The 23,065-nt window shown below is 38.7% G+C and overlaps 1 protein-coding gene across 1 annotated transcript in view; it reads right to left on the reverse strand.

The window, feature by feature from the left end:
* Positions 1-23,065, reverse strand: part of FOCAD (focadhesin) — a 123,421-nt gene that overhangs the window by 64,063 nt on the left and 36,293 nt on the right. Inside the window, exons 12-15 of the mRNA XM_082497005.1 lie at positions 9,396-9,500; positions 8,883-8,984; positions 8,214-8,344; positions 6,510-6,636 (exon numbers count right to left, since the gene is read on the reverse strand). Of these exons, the coding sequence (XP_082353131.1) occupies positions 6,510-6,636; positions 8,214-8,344; positions 8,883-8,984; positions 9,396-9,500 (465 nt within the window). The remainder of the gene's footprint in view (positions 1-6,509; positions 6,637-8,213; positions 8,345-8,882; positions 8,985-9,395; positions 9,501-23,065) is intronic.

Raw genomic sequence — 23,065 nt, forward strand, 5'->3', positions numbered from 1 at the left:
TAAACATCATCTGGCACACAAAAAGTACAGAAGCTAAAGCATATTAATATCATGGAGGAATAGGTGACTGTGATAAACATCTTGTGATGAACTTTCTCTGCTAGTCACTAATCCCCAAGGAAAAGCCCTGTGATTCCAGAGTCACTACTTAGCTGCACAAAGCTGTCCTCTGAAAACACAATGCACATGCATAGTATAGGAAACTAGCACGATAAGAGAACTTTACTTCATGACACTGATGTGCCAATTACTATCTGCAGAAAAAGAATCAGTGCTAACCATAAAACGTATGTTCACAGATCTAGACACACTAGTGTCATACTTCTGTAAAAATTCTTTTAAAATCTGCTTTCATATTTATGTTCTCTGGGTTTTTTTTTTTTCATTCTGGGTTTGTTCAAATTGACATATTGTCATCTTGAGATCCTAACAACCATATAACTTACAAGCTCTCAGTGTTTCTGGTACATTGTATTTTGTTATTTTTAAAATTTATTTTAAAATAGCAACCTTACTGCTGGACAGAGCACTGACAGGAAACATATTTGCTAGAGGGGAAAAACTAAAAGCTAAGATTTACTGATGTCAAGGAAAGAAAAAGCATTCTTCCTTCAGGTGACCTACTGCCCTAAGAGGGTGGGAAATAATGGGGAAAAATAGGGAACAACAACATTTAAATCAGCTTTCATTTCTGATCTGAGGGTAAGCAAGTCAGAGAAGCCCATCATTTTAAGCAATGTTTCCTCCAAGACAAACGTCCATTCATACCAAACCTCAGCAAGGCTGGTGCACCAAGTCAATCAAAGAATCTTTGATTCACAGAATAACTTAGGTTGGAAGGGACCTCTGGAGGTCACCTAGCATAACCTATCCCACACAGGAAAGCCAACTGGATTAGGCTATGCAGGGACTATTTTACTTGCTTTGTATGGAGAAATGTTGGCTTTGACAGTTGTAAAATAATAGGTGCAAATATTGCTTGTAACATTTCTTAGGTCTTTATGGTTGTTTGGGTTCATCTTTGATATCTGCAGGTATCACAACCTCTTCCAATGAAAGAAAGTTACAAGATTCCTCTCTTTTTGGGTGGAACATGGACCAGAACACTTGCACAAGAACAGCTCTCAAGCCTTTTGGTTGTGGTTGGCATAGCTGACTGTTCCCTGTGGTCACAGTGCTGCAGCCCATCTTACAGCCTATGTGTTTTCTATTGTAGGGATTTTCTTCTTGACTTTTTTGAAGTCAAGACATACTGCTCAAAACTTCTGACACTCTGAAAAAATACCTTAAGCAGAAATGGGGTCTTCAAATAACCTAGAAAACACAGCTGGGAATGGGTCTTATTTAACAGCTTTCTAAACAACTTCATCACCTCTTAGCAACCTTAACATCTTTTCCTAAAGTATACACAACAGAAAAAAGGGTATCCCAGTACAATCACAATTCTTATTAAAACAATCAGTAGGTTCAGCAGAAATGCAAAACAGATTCCTCCATCTGTCATTGTCACAAAATGATCCTCAGGTAGCTACTCTTGAATTATTTGTCTTCCTTTTTAGCTTTTTGGTAAAACCTTAAAACTGAATCAGTTTTAAGACAGTAAACATGTCAGTAATCGAGTCAATATACGGTATTCATCATTTATCGCAGACCAGCTTTACACCTTTCATGATGATTGCTCGAAATTCAGAATCTCCTCTAAACTCCAATTAGGATAAAACCTATCAGAATCTTTCCAGAACACGTAATTGCAGCAAAACCCACCAGACACATCCTCTACTGCAAAGTGTTACACTTAAGACCCAGCTACAGAAATACCTGCAACTTGCAAAAGTAAAGGACATACCATTGTTTTGCGTAAGTGCTACACCCTGTGATGGACCAATAAACCCCTACAATGGAAGGAGGCTCAGATGGACAAAGATGATGTGCCCATCAGAGAATAATGCAGGGTGGGACTTATAATGGCTGTTGCAAACAAACTGACTCAACACAAAGAGGACCTTTGCTTTAGATATACAACTATAAACAGTTCAATGGATCAACTGATGGTATAAACGTTTCTCCTCGGTTCATTAAAAGAGTGTGAACATGTCCCTGAGTCAGTCAGACCAGCATATAAGAGAGTGCACCAGAATACATGGCCCAGCTCAACATAAAAAAAACATATAAAAACTAGACAACCAGTAAAGAATTTTGAAGAGAGGAACAGGCTTGAGCTAGCTTCAACCCACATATTCCTTCCCGGTAATGGGGGATGCTCAGCATCACGACAGCGAGCGTATTACAGAGACCAGTAATGGGAATCACATTGGTATTGTGATTGAACTGTACATTGCAATTGCTATATTTTGCTAAGAGCAACTTAAATTTGTATTGTGATTTCGGTGTATTTTATATCACTCTGCTGAATCAGAAATCCTGTGTAACAACAGCTATCTTCAAATACGTAAATTTGATATTACACATGACATACTCCATGCACAGCATATCTAAAAAAAAACTGGTTAGAAAGTATTGGACTCTGACACACTGTGATAACAAAAAAAGGACTTGCTGCCCTGTGGCATTTTTAGACAAATATGGTCTAGGAATAAATTAGAGTAAATAAAACCATCTTCTTTTCAAAACACATTTTGGCCAATACTCCACAACCAGCTGACTTGACAACATGATGGTGCCACAGAGGCAGAAGCACTACTATTAATCCTGAGGATTAACAGCCAAATCACTCCTCAATGCCATTTCCACAGTAAAAAGTTTGGCCACGAGTGTTCTGTCTACAGAGTATGTCCACATTTAAATGCAAAATGCTTACATTGAAATTTCAGCTACAAAGGGGGAATTCTTTTTGTGGACTACACAAGCAGTTTTCCAGTTTCTGCTAACAGATTACAAGTACTTGGAGCACAAGTTTCCTTAATTTATTTTGTGTCTGCAATGAATGTAACATGAAGTTGAAGACCAAAGAGAAGTAACATGCAACTTAAAAGCCAGTGTTAATGGTTTAAATTACAAAGTTTAAGATAACATTTATTAAAATTATAAGTCATATTGTGTGTTGTGAAGAAAATAAAATTTTCCTAAGCTTAGAAAAAGTAGTAACTTCTCCACCTAAAATACACTAATGAATTTAGCCCTCCCAAGCTGTTCAGTGTCCCTCAAGCTATCGCTATATAGTATTTCTTACAAAAGTGCAAGAGTACTAGCTATCTTATTAGCAAAAGCAGAAGACAAGGCTAGAATTCTGTTCCAGCCTTGACAAAAAAAAGCAAATGGAAGTGTCAAAAGACATAAAATGGCAAGGCTTGGGAAAGCAAAACTAGAGAGAAGAGAAGAAAACATGGTAACACCAGCTAGACCACACTAGTATGACACACATCCTAATCAGGTGACAGAAAATTAAGTTGCCACTGTAGTGAATGTTTCCAAGACGAAAGAGATCAGGTGCAGAGGCAGATGCAGAAGGAGGAACTGTTTGTGACTAGACAGCATAATGCATTCATAAAATGAAAAGTTCCATTTACATTGCCACAGTATTTTTCACATTTCCAGCTTTCAAAACCAGAAATCGCACCAGTGATGAAGATGCACTGAAATGGACTTTGGTATCAGACTTCAAAGTGGAGCTGGTAACACTATTTTCATTCAGTCAACTTATTTTGCTTATTCATTCAGTACGTGGAAAAACCCTTACCTACAGTGAGTTTGTCCTGGGAGCCCAGCAGCTCCCTTCAACAGCAGATCTGCACAGGTAAGGAACTGCACCTACGTTACTGGCTAAAGAGTTCAAACAGAAATTATGATGTTAACTATGTGTAAAAGGCCAAGGATATAAAGTAAGGAAAAAAGAGAATAAGGATTAAATCAGACCTGAGCAAGTTACACTGGCAGAAACTTGAGCCCAAGAAGAAGGTAATGATCATCTGATAACATCTCAACACAAACCCACCATTTTAAGAGTACAGTTTTTATGTGTACATTGTTTAAACAACATCCAGCTTTGTACTTCCTACTAAATGTTAAACTCAGTCAACATAATTTGTTCTCACGCAATTTATCATTCATTATATCACTCTGCTATGCTGGTTTCTTTCTGATCAATAAAACAAATAAATGTGGACTGAGGGAATAAACAGCAAGAAACCACTTCCACAAAAGGCTTGGGGAGGGGTTTTAAATACAATGCTTAGCATTTTTGTTCTTGAATGTTTCTTGGCTTGCGTACTTGATACATGAAATCAATTAGATGCCAGGATAGATGGCCTCATAGGAAGTACACTGGCTTCTGTTGAAATCACCGGAAAAAACCCAAAACATTTGCCCAGAAATAGGAAATGTGGACTGGCAATAACTGTGTGTATTTTACATTTTTGATGTGCAAGTCACTGGGCACTATTCCTTAAAGGCCTTTTGTTATACCTATCAAAAAAAAAAAGGGGGGTGGGGTTGGAGAAGGTAAGACCTCCTTGTAAGTCCCACAAAAGCTAAGCTAATGCTCTTAATGCTATTTATGTAGTATGTACTTTAGGTAAAGCCGTTACATTTACACAAAACAATTAGTGCAGTCAACAAAATGGAAAATATTTGACTAAAGAATCAATGTCACAGCACGTTTTATTATAGCATTACTTCTACAGGAGTCATTCTGGGACTCTCAGAACTCAACTTTGACAAAGCCACACGGTGTACAAGGTTCCATCATCAACTATGCCAACACTATATACACAGAAAATATAATTTGTTATACTGGTGTAGAAGTTGACTGAAAATTAGGTGGTCACTGAAATCCTGCACCTAAGCAGCTGCACGTGGAAAAGCTTAAAGAGATTAAATCCCTTTTCCATGGTTATCTATGGAGACAGTGGCAGAGAAAGAAAGCACCAAAACAAAACCCTCTGACCAACCTCTGTAATTATTTCCTTTAAGGTTTCTGCACCTCAAGCTGGCATCTGAATACTAAATAAGGGACAGACTGTGTTACTTAACCCAAATGGTTGCTCAGTTTACCAAACCACAAGAGAATTCTCTCTTAAAGTTTCAGTATACCTGGGTGGCAGATCTGGTCTCCTAGAACATCACACTGGCATGAAATTGGGTTAACAAAACAAGCTGAGGAAGGCCCGTAAGAATGAGGACAGGAAAAATTGGTACCTGTCTAAAAAGTGATTTCTTTCTTTCCTTCCTTCCTTCTATCCTGAGTACCTGTAGTTGCCTCAGCCTTCCACTTCTCAACAGCGGTACAGTACATTTGTCCTCAAATGAGGTTTTTATAGTAGGATGCAACATTTGTCATAGGCCTAGCTCCTGCTTCTTTGCGTGAAACAAAGTCTAAATATAATCCAGCCTGGGAAAACCCTCCTTAAATACTGAGGCCGCATTCAACGAATCTACGTGACCTTAAGAAAAAACAAACTCCATACCAAAAGCAAAAACATTAACTACATTACCCTGAATAAGTTGGTTCTTAGTAACCATTGTCTGAAGCTTTTTAACTATATTGAATACTAATGTCTATGGACTGACTGCCAACCGTTTATTATGTTGTTCTTGAACTGCTGACGATTTCAGATGTATAATGTGGCAATGGCTGGAGACTTTTGTTGGATTGGCCCCACTGCAGTAAACACTGCACTAAAAGTGATTAAGTGGATAAACTTAAAATTGCTGTTTGGCAGAGAATGGGAAATCAAATATTCCTGCAGGCTATAATTAGTCTGCTAACTCAGATGGCCTGCATAGTCCACAGTTTGTCCATAGCGTGATTCACAGCATGTCTGTGCCTGCATCACCATGTCTGGGATGTCACTATGGAAACAAAATGCCTTGGCTCCTAATTCCGGGATATCATAGGATCACAGGACAATTTAGGTTGGAAGGGACCTTAGGATATTTCTAGTCCAACCTTCTTCTCAAAGCAGGGTCACTATGAGATCAGACTCAGCTTCTCAGAGTTTTATCCAAAATGAACATGACAACCTCAAAGGGTGGAGACAGCACAACCTCTCTGGGCAGCATGCTCCCATGCTTACTTTTCTTTCTTCAGTAAATATGAATGCATTGGAGTGAAAACAGAAGTCTCCACATTATAAGTGACTTCACTCTATTGGGTACACTACGCGAATGAGATCCAGCAGGGCAGACCAGTAAGAAGGTATCAAAAATGAGAATATTTACATACTTTTCCACCAGTCAGAATCACATGCCAAACAGCTGTTCTTTTCAAACGTCAAGGAAAAAATGCATGAGAGGATGTCCTTGAAACAAACTGCAAAGCTGACCTAAAATTCCAACATGCACTGAAGGGCTAACCTGCTGCAGTAGAAGCTCACAGTACAATTTCCCAGGAACAATTAACCAATGTTGGAAGAGAGCAATTACATTTGTCACAAGAAAAAAAAATTCTGCAACAATCCAATGTACACTAAAAAAAAAGCTCCAACTAGGAAAAAAAGTCCACGATCCACAAGCAAAACACAAAACACAGAGACAAACCAATTTAATCTTACCTCAGCCTCACAAAGTGCCTGAAGACCCTGTAACACTATGGCAGCAGGCGAAGCTTGATCAGGTTTTGTGCATTCATTTAATACCTGGGAAATTGCAGCCAACATGTCTGCTCCGTGCTGGTATGGCCTAAGGGAAAAAACATGAAGATACAAGGCAATATTCATGCATTCAAACAAATTCTATTCTATACACCAAAATTCATTAAGTATTGGTTTTGTTCAAGCAACAACTGAAACAGGCTAAAACTGAGAGGAAAAAAAAAATACAAGGGAGGATATGATAGAGAGCTCTACAGGGTGAGTGACATGGAGAATTAAATCAGCAGGCATCATGTTTCAAATAAAAGATCACCAAGAAGTTAAGCTATGGAAGTTTTTGTCCAAGTATGTTGTGTATGGTAAAAGATTACATCATTCAAGAAGTGACTGAGAAGAAAAATCCATGTGCTATTAAAGACACTATTCTTTGCTTCTTTGACATGGTCTTCTGTACTCACTACTGTGTATTGGTGGAGATTCTGTCAGCAAGACTTCCGGTCTTCTTACATCAGATAGGAAATTTTTTTCCAAATTTTTCACTGCTGCAATGTCATTTGTCTCTCTTTCAGTGACTGCAGGGGCTTCCTGTTTGCTTTCCAGTCTTTTAGTATCCATTCAGTTTCATTGGGTGATGTTGGGGAAAGTGTCAACTGCTGATTCAGCAGTCCCTCATACTGTTTCCGTAAGAACTTGGGGTAAATAGCATCTGGCTAGGTGATTTATATGCACGGAATATTCAGGCTTCCCCTATTTGCGCTCACTTTCTCCCAAATAATTTCTAAATTCACGAAGTAAGTGTACACACCTGAACTCTATACCATTTACCTCACAAGAAGAGTATTACAGCTTAATTGAGATTTATCTCTTGATTTTAACTTTTTTTTTTTTTTTAAATATTTCTTGAAAAATACTGCTTGGCAAAATTAAAGAAGGTTGAAGAAGTAAAGGAAAGGGTATTTTCTTTAAGAACTTTTTTTTCAGTTGATGATTGAAAGACACGTGAATTTTCCCAGCTGTTAGTAACTGACCCTCAAGAAGAAAAGTGAAAAGTGGAACCCAAAAGGTAGCAAAGAAAAAAGATGGCATTGTGCACATCAAAACAGAAAGTAATTCATAATATGTTTAAAAATAATCTTTACAGGAACTGTAAATTATTATCAAGTAATGTGAGAGCTGGAAAGGATCAATGCGTCATCCAGTGAGACTTGTAGAGCTGCATTCTGTGGTCAGTATTATATCTGAATAAAGACCAGTAATTTGCAAAAAAGTGATAAAATACACTTTTCAGAAAAGCACTCAATCTTTCTTTGAATAGATCAAAAGACAGACAGGTCATTAGTTATTTGTTTTAATGTTTGATCACTCTCTTTTTATAATTTGGAGGTGGTATGCTTTAAGTTTGTACTCTGGATCACTATAGAATGCATGTTTTCAGGATGAAGACATTTTAATTTTCACATGATTTTTACATTATTTTTCACATTATTTTTACATTAACATACATAGAAAGCACATACAACTCAAAACTCACTACCTGCTCAGATTAGCAATCCCTGAGTCTGTATCTCATAGAAGCAGAAAAATATTACCCACAATTAATATAATAGAGTAGGTGAAAATAATTATACAGCTTTTCAGAAAAAAAAAAAAAAAAGAGGTGCTTACCTCTGCCTACATATATCTCTTATACAAGCAGCTTTAGCAATCAGCTTTTCCCACTGAGCATCTTTGTCAACATATAAAGAGGGCATATCAGACATTGCCAAGAACTTCTGCAATTCTGGGTAAATTCGATCCTAGAAAAGATTTAATTTTAAAACTACCATCACACCTTCAAAAGTTGGTGACAGGATTTTCAATTGCTAGCACTCTTACATAACTTCTAAATATCACTTTTATTGTATGCCATACTTTTTTTTTATTTATTATTGGAATCTAATGCTGCATTGAGATCTAACTGCCTTTTGCAGACCAAATCTCTATTGCTACTTTATAAACAGAGAAGCAAATTATTGCCATGGAACTAAGGTCTTGTTATTACTGCATATTATGAAAAGCAGAAAGCTGTCCGTCACACGTTTTGTTTTTTTTTTCCTACTTCCAGTCTTAGACTTGATGAAATGAAAACCAGGTTTCATGAAAGGCATACTATTGAAATTTTTCTCTAAACCAGAACCAATAGAGACACCATTTCCACCATTTACTTTATACTGCTGATAATGAGGTACTAATATAAGCAATGTTCCAAAATTAATTTCCTTCTTTGGTTAGAGGCAATGAATTTTTTCAACTACACTTGTCTTAGTCTTAGTGACACTACAAGAATTTTCTTACCTGTCTTTCCCATAAGGATGTCATCAGCCGCAAAGTAATTGCTCTAAGCTTTGGTGTGCTCCCAAGCATGTGTATGGCACGAAGAATCTGAGCTACGCAAACCTGAAAGAAATTTTTTAACCAAATGTCACTGTTGTTTTTTATGTCCAAGAAAAAAGACAAATCTACAGATCATTATTTTACAACCAAGTACAAAAAGGAGGTAACTGTCCAACTGCGATGTCAGAAAGAAACCAGAAGTCATTTTCTGAAAAATTTTAGTGCATAATGAGTCAAAGAACATCTTTTTATGATATATATACAATTACGATACAGCATAGACAATAAAACATAGTGTACATTTCACTCTTTAAAATAAATGTCATACTCTAGCCAAAATATTAGAAAGTTATACTGAGGCTTACGAATCAGATATTTTAGGCAAACTATGCACTGCTCAGCCTAAATAATTTTTTTTATAAACGATCTCTTATTAATACAGTTCTTGTTTTACTAAAAAGATTTCATTCTGACCTTGTGTACACCCAGTGTAGGCAATGTATACAATATATCCCTGTAAAGTGCAGGCTCCAAAGGTCTTCCTAATTTAAATATCAAAACTGGGATCAGATTTGGGACCTAAAATAAAACAAAAGCATGAAATAAACTTGGAACTAGGTCACCAAAACAGTATCTTATATAAGACAGTGAACTTGTCAAAACATATTAGAAAGTCTTATGGTTCTGCATTATTTTTTCTGCTAATATGAAAGAGCAGGAAAACTCTGAAGTCTGTAATTTCATAGGACTTACAACTTACTTCTTTTTAAGTTACCATCTTAAAAGCACCTTGTTATGCATGTTCAGCTGTAACCACTGCAATAATCTGATTTCCACAATAAATTCATTTTTACTTGACATTCCATTACAGGCACACTGAAAGGAACATGTAATTGAAAATGGCACATTAAAATACATACCAAAGCAACAAAAAACAACTATTTCAATTCAGTTCTGTCATTACAGATGAATTCAGATGATGCTACTATCATATTCTACAAACCTCTCATATAATACAGTATAATTTACTGTCCCATCAAGGGGAGTCTATTGTCAAAGCCTTCTTACTCCAACTACAGGAGGCATTGCACTTGCAGACTCTCATCCTGTTGGGTAACTTCAACCACCCCAACATCTGCTGGAAAAGTAGCACGGAGAGCTGTAGGCAATCCAGGAGACTCCTGGAATGCAACAAGGATAACTACTTAAACCAGGTAACAGACAGCCCTACCAGAGGGGATGAGATACTGGACTCGATGGTCACCAATGCAAGTAAGCTCATCAGTGATGTCAAGAGTGGAGGCAGCCTGAGCTGCAGTGAACACATACTGTTGGAGTTTGCAGTCCTGAGGGGTACGGGTCAGGCAAAGACTCAAGGCAAGACCCTGAATTTTAGAAAAGCAAAATTCCAGCTCTTCAGGGCATCAGTCAATATGACCCCCCTGGGAAGCTTCCTTCAGGGACAAGGGAGAAAAAAAGGACTTTTCTTTGAGATCTTTAAGGACGCTTTCCATAGAGTGCAAGAGCTCCCAGTTCCCAGCATAGGAAATCGGGAAAGGAAGGCAAGAGACCTGGACAACAAGGCACGGACTTGGCAGGACAAAGTTTCTCCTACTGTAAAAGAAGTTCAAGTTAGTAACCACCAGAGGAACCTGAACATACAGAAGTCTATGGGTGTCCTGGTTTGAGGTAAAAGAGAACCGATTTTGTTCAGTAACTTTGCTTCTTAGCTGGGCTTCTTCTAACTACTGAAATTAACAGCACATTGTGGAGACACTGCTCGCTCTCAAAGTGATAAGACCTATGTTTATAGCTGATGCGCAGGCATGGGATGCAGAGAGGCTCCTGCTTATACTTATTGCTATAACACCCAAGCCCGGATAACTTGGTTAGTTGCCCTGTTGGAGTCAGAAGTGGAAAAGCGTAGAGGGGTCCCACCTGCGGGGAGGACAGGACAGGACGGGTGACCCAAAACTGATCAATAGGGTATTCCATCCCATCTGCCTCGTGCTCAGTATAAAAGCTGAGGGATCAAAGGCTCAGCCCTCTTTCTTCAATGGCCAATGTCTGAGGAAGACTTTGTCTGTTCATCTGCCTTTGATCCTGATCCTGAATGCAGATCCTGAACCCAGTTCCTGTCTGTCACTGAGTCCAGCCTGGGACTGCCCCAGTGCCAGCTGGTGACACGACTGTCATCCTGGGAGCTTGATGTGGTTTTGTATATATTAATAAAATAAAAAGAAAATAATGAGATATAAGTTCCTTCTAAACTCATAAGCTTCTTTTTTCCTCCTGTCTCTCTCTTTGAAGAGGGATAGAGGGGAGCATTTGTCTGTCCCATCTGGGTTGATCCACATCCCCAGTACCTGATTTGGATTAAACCATGACAATGGGACCTGATGAGATGCACACCAGAGTCCTGGGGGAACTGGCTGATGTAGTTGCCACACCACTCTCCATGATATTTGAAAACTCACGACATTTATGTGAAGTCCCTGGTGACTCAAAAAAGGGAAACATGGCACCGATTTTTAAAAAGAGGAGAAAGAAGGATCCTGGGAACTACCAACCTGTCAGCCTCACCTCTGTGCCTGGGAAGATCATGGAACAAATTCTCCTACAACTTATGCTAAGGCACAGAGAGGACACAGAGGTGATGCAAGACAGCCAGCATGGCCAAGTTCTGCCTGACCAACCTAGTGGCCTCCTATGACTACACAGTGGACAAGGGAAGATCTACAGATGTCATCTATCTGGACTTCTCTAAAGCCTTTGACACAGTCACCCACAACATCCTTCTCTCTAAATTGGAGACATATGGATTTAATGGGTGGACTGTACAGTGCATTAGTAATTGGTCGGATGGTTGCATCCAGAGAGTAGTGGTCAACGGCTCAATGTCCAGATGGAGACTGGTGATAAGTGGTGTCCCTCAGGAGTCTGTACTGGGACTAGTACTGTTTAACACCTTCATCAACACAGGCAGTGGGATTGAGCACACCCTCAGCAAGTTTGCAGACAAATTAAGTGGTGTGGTTGGCAGGCCTGAGGGATGGGATGCCATCCAGAGGGACATGGACAAGGTCAAGAAGTGGGCCCATGTGAACCTCATGAAGTTCAACAAGGCCAAATGCATGGTCCTGCACCTGGGTCAGGGAAACCCCCGGTATCAATACAGGCAGTGGGATGAAGGGAATAAGAGCAGCTCTGAAGAGAAGGACTTGGGGGTACCGGTGAATGAAAAGCTGAGCATGAGCTGGCAATGTGTGCTCGCAGCCTAGAAAGCCAACTGTAAACTGGGCTGCATCAAAAGAAACGTGGCCAGCAGGTCAACAGAGGTGATTCTGCCACTCTACCCTCATGAGATCCCACTTGCTGAGTCCTCAGTACAGGAAGGACATGGACCTGTTGGCACGGGTCCAGAGGAGGGCCATAAAAATGATCAGAAGGATGGAACACCTCTCCTATGAAGAAAGGCTGAGAGAGTTGGGGTTGTTCAGCCTGGAGAAGGGAAGGCTCTAGGGAGACCTTATTGCAGCCTTTTAGTACTTAAAGGAGGCTTATAAGAAAGATGGGGACAAACATTTTAGCGGGGCCTGTTGCAATAGGACAAGGGTGCTAAACTTAAAAAAGTGTAGATTTAGACTAGATATAAGGAAGAAATTTGTTACGTTGAGGGTGGTGAAACACCAGAACAGGTTGCCCAGAGAAATGGTAGATACCCCATCCCTGGAAATATTCAGGTTCAGGCTGGACAGGGCTCTGAGCAACCTGATCTAGCTGAAGATGTCCCTGCTCACTGTATGGGGGTTGGACTAGTTGACCTTTAAAGGTCCCTTCCAACCCAGACCATTCTATGATTCTACTGCACTCTTTAATATGTAGTACAAAACCTCCAGAGAGCTGCCCCTGAAGTGACAATGAAGGACAGAAGACTGGCTTACCTCTATTTCCCTTTTATTTAGATCAGATTTTCAGTATTTTCATATCTTCAGGTCCTTCAGCTTTTTCTTGTTGTATAATTAAATCTATTTAAGATGGGCTTGCTTTTTTTCCCCACTTGATTTTATGGATACTTAAAAGTAATTACATAGCACTGGTTTACATTCTGCCTTTATATAACAGTAATGATTTACACTTAGCCACATGGGTTAGTCTTCCATAGATAAAACTTGTGTTAAAAGATAATGCTATTTCCAAGAACAGAGAAACTAATTAGGATATTTGTTATTTAGCAGTAATATGTGGACACAGTTATTTTTGTGTCTTCTGGCTATTAGAAAATTATTTTCCTTACATGGTAACGGCGTATAGAGTTCTCCGTTTCATTTTTAATGTTTACTTCTAGAGTGAGTCACCCTTGGAAGAATTCTTTTCCCTCTTTAACCTCAAATTACTGTAACTTTAGAAAACTCATTCACTAAGTCCAAGATTGGAGGCTTAAAGCAGGAGAACAAACGTGTATTAAATGACATATGTACTGGGCTGAGGTAAAAGACCGAGCAACTCAAACCCAGTGTTTACAAGACTGGATCTAATCTAAAATTCAGCAATCTTACACCTCTGAAGATTTATCATGGTAAGGCTGACCTTTCATATATGTATATGGGTGGTTTATACATACAGTGGTTCAAAAAACTATTAATGGGAAATTCTGCTACAACATTCTCTCATGCAGGAAAATTTTTCACTGTACAAAGGTCCATGCCAGTCTACAGAAACTACAGAGCAAGAATAATGAACAAGAATCCAAAAGGTCTGAGACCTTACATACTTCTCTCTGTAATTACTGGTTCCAAATTACAGACAAAAAAAAAAAAAATACTGTTTGTTCTACAAGATATCAATATCTTTACAGCTGAGCAATCCAAATTCATGCCCCTACAAACTTAAAATCTTTGTTCTAGAATCTATATTTAATAACTAAGGAATTAACTATAATACATTATTTTTTTCTGGTTTTCCAAGTGTTACCTGGCATTCTCAAATAGAAAAAATCCCTTTATAAACCAAAATTTCCCCACATTTTTGACTAATTGACTGGTCTCCCTCCCACTCTCTATTTCCCAAGGTTGTTGTCTACCATCTGTAGAGGTAGTCATCACCCCATCACCTGCCTAGACAGAGGACTGTCTTTCCTGTAAATATTTGAAAGCAAAATCAATAAAAGTGGCTGACAATTTAAGGTAGTATTCATTTGAGCAGACTTTCAAAGCCAGGAGCACTTTCAATAAAAGTTTAACAGTGCCTTGATATCCCAACTGTTTATTTCAAACCAAGAGCATCTTCTTAGCTAGCACTCTCCCTCCCCTTTCTTTCAGACCTTAGGATTGAAGATAAGTTGAGCAGTTTTCCAGCCTCTGCTGTATCCTGGTTTTGGCAGAGATAAAATTAAGTTTCTTCATAGTACCTGTTATGGGGTTATGTTTTGGATTTGCGACCAAAACTGTGTTGATAACACAGGGATGTTTTAGCCACTGCTGAGCAGCATTCACATAGCTTCAAGGCCTTCTCTGTTTCTCACACCACCCGCCAGAAATATTGGCTGGGGGCGCACGAGAGGCTGGGACAGGACACAGCCAGGACAGCTGACCCCAACTGACCAGAGGGATATCCCACACAATACAACATCATGCTCAGCAATAAAACTAACAGAAGATGGAGGAAGGGAGAAGGGAGGAGGTTCAAAGTTACAGCATTTGCTTTTCCAAGTAACTGTTACACATAGTGGAGGCCTGTTTTCCTGGAGATGTCTACACATCTGCCTGCTGATGGGAAGTAGTGAATGAATTCCTTATTTTGCTTTGCTTGTGTATGTGGCTTTTGCTTTTCCTGTTAAACTGCCTTTATCTCAACCTATGAGTTTTCTCGCTTTCACCCTTCCGATTCTCTCCCCCATCCTCATGGGGGTGAGTGAGCAAGTGGCTGCACAGGGCTCAGGTGCCCTCCAGGGTTAAACCACAACACGTACAAATTAAATTTTTTAAAGTTATCTTTTAAATAAAAACTGAAGATGTAGATGAAGATGTTCAATTGTAGATGAACAAAACAGAAATAAGGTATCAGAGATGCATATGAGGCAGGATCTGTCAAGCTAAGACTTTGTATGAAGCACAAACATTTCAAAAAGAACATTCAATCCTCCAACGTACACACATAACGAGTAGTTTTCTAATTAAAAGCTGTAGGAGCAAGACTTATTCCATTAGATGAATTAAGAATTTTTATACACAGAAAAGTTAATTTGCAAATGGGTTAATTAAATATCCTGCCTTACACATATCACAAGACTGTTAGATTTATGCAAACAGAAGACTAGAAATCTGTATACATGATTTATAGGAAACTAGGCTGCAACTGTAGGTTTCAAAAGCCAATGTGTTATAAAATGTATCAATCAATCTTCAGGATTTCGGAGAAAAGTAAGTGGAGGTTAATTGTTTATCTAACCGTGCATAACTTATAGCACTGATCAGCATACAAGGTGGTGGTGAGAATAGCTCATCTGAATATGCAATGCTCTAAGTGACAAATGTAGCTTTTCATCTCAAGCATTCCTCTGGCTTTGTTTTTTTTTTTTTTTTTTGCACACTTTTTTGGGTTTGCTTCTTCAGTTCCAAAAGCTGAATCTATACTAAACACTACCACTACCTTAAAGCTAAGGGTAAAACAGATGGGCCACAAGGAAGAGTCACCCACCAAGACTGAGTTTTACATTTCTCCAGGGCCTTACCCCAGTGTGAACATTCCCAACCAGCATTCTTAAGCAACACTCTCCCAGGCCAGCCTAACAACCTTGTCTCAGCAGACAAAAGTGGCCCAAGACAGTTGTAGTGAGAGATAATTTTGACCTATTTCTAAATTACCATTAACTGTATGAAGTCACACCAACTTTGCAACAATTCAAGGTAGGTTATGAAACAGATGGATACCACTCCTCCTGTTTAAGTGGCCATAATGTGACTTTCACCAGAACAGCGGTGATTCTTTGCAAGTTGTTCTGAAATTACCAGTCTGCTTTTCTCTTATCAAAAACTTAACTAGAATAAACAGTCCCATAGAAGAAACAGTAAAATATAATGAGAAGTAAGATACCTCTGAGAGTAACATACTCCCTGAGAAGCAACGTACCACACAGTTCTCAGATTTTCTCAAATTTTCTCTTGTATGACAACAAGAACAAACCTTTTAAAGCCCAAACTCCATTCAGATCTATCGCATGGGTCTACCACATGGAAGTCAAAGGAGTGAGTCCACATATAAGCCATCTCACAGCATGACCTTGGAACAGGGCTTTAATGTAACGTGGGAAAAGGAGCTCCCCAGTAATTTTCTGAACTACATTTTCTTCTCTGTTCAAAATATTATTTTTTTTTTTGCTTCTCCCCACCTGGCTTTATTTTCATCACAGTTCAATTGCTATTTCAGACACACGTAGCAATTGGGATCTTTCTCCCCTATCCCACGCTGTGGGAGCTTCCCTGAATTTATCCCATCATGTGCCTTAATCAGCACGTTCCTCGTAGCTTAAGTGTCTTTGAAATGCTCGGTCACACTTTCAAGACCATCAGCACAATATTTTATAATCCCTGCATCATAAGGAATATTCCCTGTTATCACAATATTCTTTAAAGTGCAAAAGCAGGCGAGGGAAGCAAGTCATTCCAAACTCACCAGCATATGGCAGGATTTGATTAAAATCAATTCTGGTCTCAGTAAAAATTCAGTAATAAAATGTCGGCATTAACACTGAAAAAAAAAAACCCACAGAAAAATAAAACCTTCACTCAAAACATGAGATTTAATTTGCTGCTCTACCTTTCTTTCCCATTCCCCAACTGTTTAGACTAACCTATGCACAATGCAGTTGTATTCCCCGCTTTATCCATGCCAAAGGGAAAACAGCACTGCATAAGAGAAAATTATGTTCATTAGTACACAGAAAGTTAAAATTAACTTCCTGATTAAATTAAATAGAACCCAAAAGAAGACTTGAGTACCAAAGGCTCATCATCTTCAAAGCAAGAATCTCTTATGGTTAAATCAAGTTTTAGGGAAAGGGAAGTTTGCACAGAAACCAAGTAATACAGGAATTAAAAAGTCCCCTTGAAGCTAGAAGACTTGAAAGATGGAAGCAGTTTTATTTCTGGGCACCTGTTGTACTTTGAGTGCTAAGAAAAAAATAAACTACTTGATTTATTGTTACCTAAATCATTGAATGATACAAGGTAAATCACAGGGCGATGAGCAAGCAATGGACATTCCATACCTCCAGGGCAGGTAATCATTAACACCAACACAGCAACCTGCATCACCATTTTAAGTTCCAAAATTATCAGGGAGGGCACGTGTGCTCCTCCACTGAGATATGTACATTTTCCATACAACTGTTAACACAATGTGTGAACAGGGAAGAAATGTCTTCTAATAATATTATCCAGAAAGTTTTGTATGCAGCAGCATGGTTGGAAGACTCTCAACTCTGAGGATAAGAGGGTTTTGTTACTTGTTTAAACCATACCCATCCCTGATAAACGCTGTCATTGGTTTACCCTGTGCTGGACAAAAAGGCTACATAAAACACCAGTAGAGATGTCAGATACATCATCACAATGCTCAAACTCCTCACCTAAGTTCCCTCCTTCTGATCTCTCCCCATAGTCCCTCTTCCTTGTGCCAAAGGCAGGGTCTTACGCTGCTCCATTTGGTCTTAAGCTAGTTCTCTATTCCATAGGCTACTTGCTGCATTTTTCTCAGTTGTAGCTACACTGGACTACGCATATGGCAATCAGACTGAATGACATTCAAAATAAATTATAATCAAAATACATTATATTCATAATTCTCACAAAAGCATTCAAACTAAAGACAGTCTACTCAGGCCTAGCCTTCATCAGCTGTAATGAGAAGCGCATTCCAAGTCCTGTGTCTGCATTAATTTTCTAGTTATGTAGTTTATTTTACACTAAACAGGTATTAAATGAAAGTTCTACAGTGACTTTACACTAAGATCTAGTAAACAGATACTAAGTGTGATTTACAAAATTCTCAGGGAAAGAGTAAGCACATGCTACTATTAAGGAAATATTTAACTGGCCTTAAAGTATTGTCCTTTAAAGTGTACTTGTTTTGACCTATATATTCAAATTATAAGATCAGTGAACAAAACAAAGTATTCTAGTACAGCAAAGCTGCTCCTCTCTCCATCTCCCTCCTTAATGGATAAACAATGCTGGGAATTAATTTCAGCATTAAATTTATTCTAAATGTCCATCAAGGCCTTAACAGCTCCAAAAAGCTGATATGATAATTCATTAGCTCCCAGTAGGCAGGAAGCAACTCCGGAGAGGGAGAGGCAGGCTGCCTGGCAACATGCCTTCTGCATCCCCCACACACCAGGGGGACGCAGCAGTTGGGTCAAGTCTGTCATTAGCAACCTGAAAAAGGGTTTTGAGATTATGGGGTTTGTTTTTAAAACTAATTTGCATCTCAAAAACGATGCCAAGATATATCAATAACTGTCCTTTTTAAAGTAAGATTAAACATTTGAGACAAAATGCTTTTATTTAATAAACAATTCTGAGAACCGTTCTCATTCTCTGCAATTTGGTGGTCTGATTTCTTTTTTCTAAGCTACAGGACAGTTATTCTTCTTCAAAAGCACAAGCTAAGGGAGGATAGCAGGAGAGGAAGATAATCCTCCTCTTCTGTTCCTTCACATTTCCTTACATTTTATTGACGAGAAACTGACTTCACGCAGCCCTTGAATCAGAACAAATAATAAGAGACAGCCAGAAAACAGTAATCGAAGTAGTCATGCTCAAAAGGAGAAACCTATTTCAAAAAAAATACAATCCAACTGCATATTAACATATGCAGTCCCCATTTTAAATTCTAAAAGTAGGATACCAATTTACATTATTCTCACTACACTTTCTTTGCTTGCATGCCTATCCTGGAGGGTTCTTTTTTTAATTTGGGTCAATTTTAACACTAAGAGATCATTCCAACCCTGCCCTCAAAAGTCAAACAAAAGGCAGGAAATAAATGTCACTGCAAAGTTCCCGGTTTTATTTCTGGGAAATATTGGGCTGAATTTTGGGAGACAGGTAGCATCAATCTAGTTCTCCAGTAGGCAAGGCAGTGAAATAAGCAGGCTTTCAAAAGCATTTGGTACTCTGGCATTTCCTGCTCCAGTGAGCAAGACAGTACTGAACAATTCACACAAATGAAGGAAACAGTTTTCACGTAAGTGTACAAATAAAGGTAAGTTTCTGTTTATAAAAGCTATGCAATAAACTGCTCTCAAATATCAGAAGCACTTTTTAAAGAACAAAAGCTAGATTTTCAAAAGTTTCATGCACTCTAGCAGGATCCTAATCAGTAAGCTTCAACCATGAAGAACCTGTCCACAAGATCTGTCCAATATGACTGTTCCCCCCCCCAGCACAAGTTCACATAATCAGACACAGAACAGTATCATTAGGCATCACCCAAGCAAGACAAATCCAGTTCAACATATCCTTAAACAAGTTTACTACCCAAAAAATAATAATAAAAACAAGTAAAATACATTTTTAATGCACTCCCAGCCCCCAAAGAACACAAAATAATGCATCTTCAGATAGATTTCCCAGAAGAGTGTCGTTTACCACTGAAATATTTCATTCCAGCAGTTGAAAGACCATAAAAGAACGGATGTCCTCTAGAGCCTCATAAACCTCTAATAATGGTAATAGATCTTGCGCTACTATTCACCAGTGACCTCTCAATCAGACGATTTAATTTCTTCCCCTTGCAGCACAGCTGGTTTCACACAGAGCATAATAACTGTTTTTGCACAACAAGAAAATTCATCCGATTAGAAGGACTGTATTACGTCTTTCATGAACAGCATGTGTCAGTGCAGCCTTTGCAGTGATTTGATTTAAGACAGCCTAAAAGCCACATGTACTACTCTTTCAAAAAGATTTCTGTATTTTCTTCCATAGTGTTTCAGACCATTACTCCAAAATGCAACAGCTAAAAAGAGATCTAATATAATCACTAATCTTTCACCATAAAAAGGCTTTTGCTCAGTAGGGAAGGAGGAGGTAGATACACGGAAGTCACCTGTAGGGTCTCTTCATGGAAAGGGTAAGAAAAAAACAAAAAGAAAGGATAACCAGAACAATCTCTGCAAAATGTATTATGGTAATTATTTTTAAGCCTAGTAAGGTATTTTTAAACGCTCCATTGATTTACCACAGAGACAACAGACTCCTTATAAAAACAACATTCAGTGTGGAAAAGGAAGATCCTGTTTGTGAACTCCCCTTGTGGGGAGTTTTCAAACATGAAAGCAACAAGGATAGCATTGTCGATGCACATTCTCTCTTTCTGACCCTGTTTTGTTTTGAAACACAACTCTTCAACTGAGATTTTGCATGGCAATCAGCCATGGCTTTTCAACTCAATATCCACAGCTACAGCCACTAATCATCTGAACCACAAAATAACAGAATTTCAGCAGCAGCAGAATTACTGATTAACCTGATCCATTAAAAAAAAAAAAAAAGAAAAAAGCACCCCACAATTTTTTTTTAAGCTGTGACCCTCACCATGACATCTCAGCACTTCCATATATTCTGCTGTAGTACAAGTAGTCCACAGTCTGGCTGCAAAGTTGACACTTTCTCATTTTGCCCTACGGTCATTTTATTTACCTTTTGCAAGGCTCTGAGGTCTGCAATTTTACTTTGATTTGAACACAAATTCAGAACGTACCTGGATTTACTTGGTTAGACTTTCTTTCCATTACAAACACGTGGGTTTAAACTGAGTGTTCAAGTAACACCAAAGGAACAGATTTAAGCTAATATAGCTGAATGTTTAAAAATAACCTTGGGATTAACAGCCATTTTTTGTTCTCTTGTTTCCATGCCCAACATCTGACTTTCTTCTTCTCTTATTCAGAAGAGCCTTCTAATTACTATGCAGCACACCACTTTCCACTGTGTCCTTCAGAAAGTGCCCTACGAAACTGAAGACTCAAAACTTTTAACAAGTTTGTTGTGATGAGCTTTGCATTTTCTTAACTTATAGGACATTCTGATCAGTGTTTTACCACTTACTTTCCTTATCTTCTATAAAGCATCATTTGTTTATGTGGAACTGAATAAAACACAGAACCAAATAAAGCAATCTGACATATACCTTTACCATCAATGTGTTATTGGTTGCTGCCATCACACTGCCCACCGAGTTTATTAAAGTAATTGGTTATTTCCCCTACCCATGAGCTTCAATGCTTTCTCTCCAGCACTAACTACTTTAACTGCAAGAGAAAGACCAGGCAAGTCCTAGGTAATTCTTCCTGCCTTAGAGAGAGCATTGCACCTCCAAGAAAGAATGTGATAATCTTTCAATGCAGCGCTGTGCCACACTGTTATAATCTCTGTGGGCCCATTAAGCAGACTCAGAACTAAAATAACTTGTCAGAGTCAAGACAGATGCCAGGTGATCCCAAGTTCAATCGAGCCAGACAGTTAGTCCCAGTTTTAAAGCATTAAGATCTGTTGGAATAAAAATGTAATTGAAAGGACAGCAATGCATTACATATTGCTAACTGGAGAATATTCAGATGTCTTTGGCTGCACTTAACTAAGGATGGAGAATGGAAATATCACCCCCATTACGCACAGTATTCTTCTCACACCAAACTTCCAAATATTACCCAGGAGAATGCCTGCCGTACTACTAATTATACTGATTGCTCTATGTGGTAATACTAAAAAGACACCTGAATACATATTTTGCAGAAAAATATTTTAAAGCCCACAGTCATTTAAAAGACTAAAAGGTCACCATTTGCAGTCCCTGTTAGTGAACAAAATGTGAGCCAATTAGATAATACCAATTGTAAACAACAGTTTCTAATTCACATGGACTTCTGCTGACCACCAGAGAAACAGAAAATATGCTGCAGTTTGAACTTCACCTTGTCATTGCATTTGGACACTAGCCAGTTTGCCCCATGCCAGGAAGGAGTTCTTCACCAGCCTGAAGGGCTTCTTAATTCTGAAGTAGTCAGAACACCATACTTAGCTCAAGAGGCTGTGTCCATCTATCTTATTTACTGTACTGGTAAACAAAAGCTTTGGCTTAGAATAAGCAGAACAAAGTAGGTAAACCCACTCATATCATGCTAAACATCAACAACTTTGGGTTAAATTCCTCTCCTTCTATCAGTCTACAGCTTCTGTGACTCTGCTGACATGCATTCAAATTTGTCTCTAAAACTGTTCACTTAAAGTCAGTGGAGATATTCCAGATTACTCCAATAAAATTCAGAAGAGAATCATTCCCTACAGTAACAGACAGTTCGGGCAATTCTGCTCAGGTGCCATATTACTTCAGTAATTGTTGTTTCACCAAGTTATTGCTTTTTTGAATGACTATCAAAGTGCATTTTGAACAGCTATATCAAATAGTTAATAAACAAAGCATTATGCCTTTCCTCTTTCTATAATATGCCACTGATTCATCATACAACTCAAAGACCTACTTGCAGCAAACCAAATTAGACACAGTCTACAGACAAAACCAGGAAACCCACAACAATATTAGGAAGAAATTTTCCACTCTGAGGCTGGTGAGACACTGGAACAGGTTGCCCAGAGAACCTGTGGATCCTTGGAAGTCTTCAAGGCCAGGCTGGATGGGGCTTTGAGCAACCTGGTCTAGTGGGAGGTCCTCTGGTTCCGAGCCCCCACGGCAGGGGTCTCAGAACTAGAGGAAGGTCCCTTCCCACCTAAACTCTTTTATGATTCTATAACCTGCAACAGGTAAAACTCTCACTTTGTTTAAAAAATTCTCCAGCTTAAGAAGTACAGTTATCTCCAAAAGCACTATATTACAGGCCTGGTTTAGCACAGCATTTCACTGTGTTCAACAGCAAGCACATCATGGACTGCTTCCCTGGATCAGAACTACAGTGCTCAGCACTGTAAGTCATCAAGTGCATATCCCAAAAACTGTATCTTTTTCCAACTCTTGGGCAGCACAGTCTGATAACTCTTTGAGAGAGAAATCAATTAAAAAAAAAACGAAGCAGATCAAGTTTGTCTTTATGGCATATTTGAAATTTGAAGCAACACTTCTCC

The sequence above is a fragment of the Vanellus vanellus genome, assembly GCF_965231255.1.
Source record: "Vanellus vanellus genome assembly, chromosome: Z".
In the NCBI taxonomy this organism is placed as follows: domain Eukaryota; kingdom Metazoa; phylum Chordata; class Aves; order Charadriiformes; family Charadriidae; genus Vanellus; species Vanellus vanellus.